This window comes from Myotis daubentonii, chromosome 5, assembly GCF_963259705.1.
Source record: "Myotis daubentonii chromosome 5, mMyoDau2.1, whole genome shotgun sequence".
Classification (NCBI taxonomy): Eukaryota; Metazoa; Chordata; class Mammalia; order Chiroptera; family Vespertilionidae; genus Myotis; species Myotis daubentonii.
In genome coordinates this window covers 20,178,541-20,184,233 of record NC_081844.1, presented here as the reverse complement: position 1 = coordinate 20,184,233, position 5,693 = coordinate 20,178,541, and the positions used below count along the sequence as shown (strand labels likewise).

The 5,693-nt window shown below is 60.3% G+C and overlaps 1 protein-coding gene across 1 annotated transcript; it reads left to right on the top strand.

Annotated features, from left to right (window-relative positions):
* Positions 1-970: 970 nt before the first annotated feature.
* On the top strand, positions 971-4,566 carry GTPBP3 (GTP binding protein 3, mitochondrial). Its single transcript, XM_059696299.1, has 9 exons — positions 971-1,140; positions 1,472-1,719; positions 1,820-1,906; positions 1,995-2,197; positions 2,375-2,447; positions 2,539-2,682; positions 2,842-3,007; positions 3,290-3,568; positions 3,740-4,566. Exons 1-9 carry the CDS (start codon positions 1,088-1,090, stop codon positions 3,963-3,965), a joined length of 1,479 nt encoding a protein of 492 aa, XP_059552282.1. The 5' UTR covers positions 971-1,087; the 3' UTR covers positions 3,966-4,566.
* The last annotated feature ends 1,127 nt before the right edge of the window (positions 4,567-5,693 follow it).

Below are 5,693 nucleotides of genomic sequence, written 5' to 3'. Positions count from 1 at the left end.
CACCCAGACTCCTGCCCATCCTGAGTTGCCTCCTCCCTTGGAGAGAGCCCAGCCAGGGCAGGTGCCCGTTCTGGTTCTCAGAATGCACACAGTAGACTCTTGATGTATACTTGTGACAGATGGAGCAGCTCAGAGACAGCGAGTGCATTGTTAGTCCCCTTTCTACAAAGTTAAAAGCTTGGAGCAGGGCGGGGCGTGGGATAAAAGAGAACTCTAGCCTTTCCGACCGATTCTTTCCCAAATGCAGGTGCTCTGCCCGCCCGCTCCATCCAAGAACCGAAGAATTGGCCATGAGAAAGCGTCCCCGAGACCCCGCCCAGCCAGTGCCTGGAATTCCACCGTCAGCTCTTCCTTCTGCTACGATCCCACGTTCTCCTAAGTTAACCTGAAAGTAATCGCGAGACTCACGTTTCTGGCTTTCGATGGGGGAGGAGGGGGCGCGGGTCCCGAGGCAGACGACATTCGGCTCTGCAGGAGCAGGCCGGGGCCAGGGGAGAGAGGGCTGTGCTGGGGGCGGCCTTGGAGCCAGGCCGCGAGGATGTATTTGACAATTGAGGAAGGACATTGGAGGCCGAGGGAGCGGCGGGAGAGAAAGCTGGGAAGGGATGCAAACCTGGAGAGCCCCGGGAAAACAAGTGGGCATCTTCCCAGATTTGCCCAGCGCCGGGACTGTCCCCCTGGGCCTCTGAAATGCTCTTGCTTCACCTAATGCTACGGAGTAGCTCGAGAGAGAAACGGGACTCGAACTCTCACCTCTGTCGTTCCTACGGCTCAGCGCCCGCGTTCCTCCCACCCCTCCTTTCTGGCATTTCGGATGCCCGCAGCTCTAGGATCTTAAAAATTCCGTCTAGTGTTGCCAGGGGAAACGATTTCGCTGCAACCCCACGTGCAGGCCCTGCCTCTTTCCCAGGCACCAGCCAATAGAAACGCAGATCTTCAGTGGGTTGGCCGGTCCGTCTTTTGAGGGGCCCAATGGCAGCCGCGAATCCTCGAGCACTTGACCATCCAGCTGCGGAGTGGGCGGGGCCTCCCGTCCGGACTTGCAACCTCTGGGCTGGGCAGGCGGGCCGGTCGCTGCTGGGAATCCATGTGGCGGGGGCTCTGGACGCTGGTAGCCCGGGCGGCACGTGGGCCTTGCAGGTGGGATGGCTGGGGAAGGGGTGTGTCAGCGTGGGGCGTTGTTTGGGCTACAAGTCCTCTCCGTGGGGCTTGGGGGCGCTCAGTTCCCTGCGGCAGAGCCGAGCTTTCGAGTTCTTCCAAGCCCCCATCTACTCCGCCCCCTGCCGCAGTCCCCGGCCTCAGGGTCCTCAATCCGGTCACCCTCTGGCCCCAGGCCCTCCGGTCTCCACCCCCCCCAGCCGCAGAGGCCGCTTGCACTTGGGGCATTTCTCCACCGTCGAACCCTCGATCCACCTGCCTGCTCTGCGGCAGAGCCTCCACGATGCACTCTCTCTCTCCTCTCCTGTCCCAGACCGTGCGCGCGCCAGGGCAGCGGCGCCCCGGCTCCTGGGTCCGGGGCCACCATCTTCGCGCTGAGCTCTGGCCAAGGCCGCTGTGGCATCGCCGTGATCCGGACCAGCGGTCCTGCCAGCGGGCACGCCCTCCGCAGCTTGACTGCACCCCGGGAGCTGCCCCGCGCCCGCAGCGCCAGCCTGCGCCTGCTCACCGACCCCCGCTCCGGGGAGCCGCTGGACCGCGCCTTAGTGCTCTGGTTCCCAGGTGAGCGCCTTCAGACCCCGAGCCTGCTGTAGCTCCCAGGACCCGGTAGACCATCTCAAGCGGTTGCCCAGCCTATGCCCTTCCCTCCTCACCACACCAGGTCCCCACAGTTTCACGGGTGAGGACTGTGCGGAGTTCCACGTGCATGGAGGCCCGGCAGTGGTGAGTGGCGTCCTGCAGGCCCTGGGTGAGTCTACAGCCTGGGGTTCGAGGTCTGGCCCGGCCAGTGGGCCTGGGTGGGGGCCAGGGTCTCAGCACCTGGGACCGTCCCGCAGGCAGGGTGCCAGGGCTGCGGCCTGCGGAGGCGGGTGAGTTCACCAGACGGGCCTTTGCCCACGGGAAGCTGAGCTTGACGGAGGTGGAGGGGCTGGCGGATCTGATCCATGCGGAGACGGAGGCGCAGCGGCGGCAGGCCCTGAGGCAGCTGGACGGGGAGCTGGGTCAGCTCTGCGGTGGCTGGGCGGAGACCCTCACTAAGGCAAGTCCCTGTTTGCCCATCCTCTGCCTCGGAGACCCCCATCTGCCCATCCCCTGTATGAGAGCTTCTGGTCTATGAACCTCCAATCTGATCTCCAAGTCAGGCTGGACCTGGGCAAATTGGGGGGCTAGGGGGTGGGTTCCTGGGTGATAACACCACATACCTCCCCTCCCCCAGGCTCTGGCCCATGTGGAGGCCTATATCGACTTTGGGGAGGATGACAACCTGGAGGAGGGCATCCTGGAGCGAGGTGTGTTGGCCTGGGGGTCACGGCTGGGGACACCTGGCATTTCAGCCCCTAGAAGCCCCCTCCCTCCCGCCTCTCTTTCTTTCATCCACAGCTGACAGCCAAGTGCGGGAGCTCGAAGTGGCACTGGACACACATCTGCGAGATGCCAGGCGCGGGCAGCGGCTGCGCTCAGGGGCGCACGTGGTGGTCACGGGACCCCCCAACGCGGGCAAGAGCAGCCTAGTAAACCTACTCAGTGCGTGGGAGGTGGGCAGGGGCGGGCCTGAGCTGCTGCGGTGTGGGGAAGGGCCAGGGAGGATGAAAGCTCTCGCCTGCCAGGGACTGGAGCTGGGAGAGGGGCTCCCTTGTTTTCACTGACTTCCGCCCCTTTCTCTGACCCCCTTCCCCTCCCCAGGCCGGAAGCCAGTGTCCATCGTGTCCCCAGAGCCGGGGACCACCCGTGACGTGCTGGAGACCCCTGTCGACCTGGCCGGGTTCCCAGCGCTGCTGAGCGACACGGCAGGGTTGCGGGAGGGTCAGGGGCCGGTGGAGCAGGAGGGTGTGCGGCGCGCCCGAGAGAGGTGGGTGGGCGGGCAGACAGGGTGGTGGGAGAGGGAAATGTGCCCCTTCCTGTCCCTGTTGTATTTATTATTCTTTCTTCTTGAATCAGAGATTTAACTGGGGACTCTGTGATTTGGGGAGAGCAGCCCTTAGATTTTGGCTCTGCCCACATGTTCGGCTCCATCCCTGACACGCAGCCCCACCCCTACCCCCAATGCTCTGCCCCGCCCCCACACTCAGCCCAGTTCCCGAAATTGCTCTACTCTGGGTCACTTCTCAGCTGATTCTCCCTGCTCCTCCAGGCTGGAGCAGGCTGACCTCATCCTGGCCGTGCTCGACGCCTCTGACCTGGCCTCTCCATCCAGCTGCAACTTCCTGGACACGGTTGTCACCCCCGCGGTAGCTCGGAGCCCCAATGGGAACAGCCAGCGCCTCTTGCTGGTGCTGAACAAGTCGGACCTGCTGCCCCCTGGGGGTCCAGACCTCAGCCCTGAGCTGCCCCCCCACCTGCTGCTGTCCTGCCTGACCGGGGAGGGGCTGGACGGCCTCCTGGAGGCATTGAGGAAGGAGCTGGCTATAGTGTGAGCCTCCCCTTGCCCACCCCACAGCCTCTACCCAAGTTCAGGTGGGGGCTGAGCCACGGCTCTGGGCACGTGCCTGCCTCAGTTCTGTCTCTGCAGAATGAGTATGCTCATCCCCCTTCGAGCCATGGTCATAAAGCTAAGAGAGACCATGTTCTCTGTCCCTTGCAGGTGTGGGAACCCATCCACAGGCCCACCACTTCTGACGCGGGCAAGGCACCAACATCACCTCCAGGGTTGCCTGGATGCCCTTGGCCACTATAAGCAAGCTACAGATGTGGCCCTGGCCGCCGAGGCGCTGCGCGTCGCCCGGGGACACCTGGCCCGCCTCCACGGTGGAGGGGGCACCGAGGAGATCCTGGACATCATCTTCCGGGACTTCTGCGTGGGCAAATGAGGGGACCGCTGAAGCTTGAACCAGGCTGGATGGACACCCAGAGCCTGGAGACCCCTGGGAATAGCTCAGGCCAAGTGAGGTTTTCATTTCCTTGGGGAAGACCTTGACCGCAAAACACGAGTGAGCTTCCTATTGCTGATGGTGACCACGCTCTAGCTGGCCAGGTTCCCCCACAGGGACTTGCTGGGGTTCAGGCCCTCGAGTGGGGCTGAGCAGAGGTCCCTTTGGGCACCTGATTCTGCGGGAGTAGCCGTGGGGGTTGGGAGGGAGTTAGGAGAGTCTCAGGGGTCTGTTTTTCGTAGTTTTAATGTATTTTGTAAATACCAAAGGAAAAAAATCTCAGGTGATCCGGGAACGTGGAAACCCTCCCCCCACTGCCACTGGTGTCACAGCATAACTTATGTTCTTCTAGAACTTTCTTTGAGTGTTTGTATACTTGTGAATGCGCCTGTAAAATATGTTTTATCTTGTATATTCTACAAACTTTGTGTGTTTATTGCTCTGCGGGTTGTCATTCCTTTTTTAATATTAATCTTGGAACTTTGTCTCTTGTATCTTAAAAGTGACTTGCAAAATCCTGGGGGCCCTACTTCCTTTCCAATATTATTAGTCTCCGCAGATTGATTGATTCATTCCTTTACTCATTTAGCGAATATTTACCAAGCACCCTCTATGGATAGAATTGTGCACAACCTTTTCCTGGATCTTCATAACAGCACACTGCAGCGGGCGGTTCTAAAGATGAGGAAACAGACTCGGGATAGTGGTTGGTGGTGGAGGTCCCCAGCTTTGGGATTTGCACATAGGTCTGTTCAACTCAGTTCACTGTGGGCCTTCTGTGCCACAGGCCGAGTGCAGGGTGCTGGGAACATGGACAGAAGCAAGCAAGCATCGCCTCTCCCCTCGTTAGAGATCTAGCTCCTTCCAGGGAGGCCTGATGGCTGCCGCGTGAATTTACAATGAGGGGTGCCCTGGTTAGGGTCCTGTGGGGTGAATTGCGTGAGGCCTTTTATTCTGGGACTTTAGGAGGGCCTGCTATGGCGCTGACAAACCAGCAGAGGGCGCCTTGCTCTAACAAGCAGGTGCCTGGCAGTCCTCCGTCAGAGTTCCAGCCCCCTAGGTTCTAGGGATTCGGGCTTCTACACCCATCTGGCGGTTCGCGGATAGTCAACTCTCCCTGCCAGAGGCGGAAACTGAGTCTCTAATAGGGTCCGGATCTTTTCCAGAATCAGAGAAAGACCTCCACCTCCACACAATCGCTCAGATTCCAGGGGACAGGTGAGCAGAGCCTGGGAGTCGTCCAGGGCCCGCCCACAAAGGGTATGAGAGGGTCTTTAAGGAGGCGACTTCATTGCAATATGTCACTGTTTACTGATTTCTTTGCTTATGCAGCAGCTGGGATCGCCCCTGAATGGGGTGCTTCTGGATGGAAAGGGTTACTGAGAGCTGAGTCCATGGATATTACGCCCATTTTTCAGAAAAGCAATTGATGCCCAGAGAAGAAAAGCAATGATGTCGGTCCAGTGGGGGTAGTCGTCCAGATATCACGCACAGGGAGGGTCTGGGGGCTCCCAGGAAGGGTGCGCGTGGTCCAGGAGGGGCGGAGACGCTCGGGGCAGGATGCCTGAGCCCCCGCCGGCCTCCCCCTAGGCCAGTGACGGCGAACCTATGACGCGTGTCAGAGGTGACACGTGAACTCATTTTTTTGGTTGATTTTTCTTTGTTAAA

What these genes read in the sequence shown, in the direction of transcription:
- GTPBP3 (XM_059696299.1), top strand. Translation starts at nt 1,088, where the DNA reads ATGTGGCGGGGGCTCTGGACGCTGGTAGCCCGGGCGGCACGTGGGCCT. An exon ending in TGGCGTCCTGCAGGCCCTGG is followed by an intron (nt 1,907 to 1,994) that starts GTGAGTCTACAG and finishes ACCGTCCCGCAG; the next exon opens with GCAGGGTGCCAGGGCTGCGG. An exon ending in GGGCGGAGACCCTCACTAAG is followed by an intron (nt 2,198 to 2,374) that starts GCAAGTCCCTGT and finishes CCCCTCCCCCAG; the next exon opens with GCTCTGGCCCATGTGGAGGC.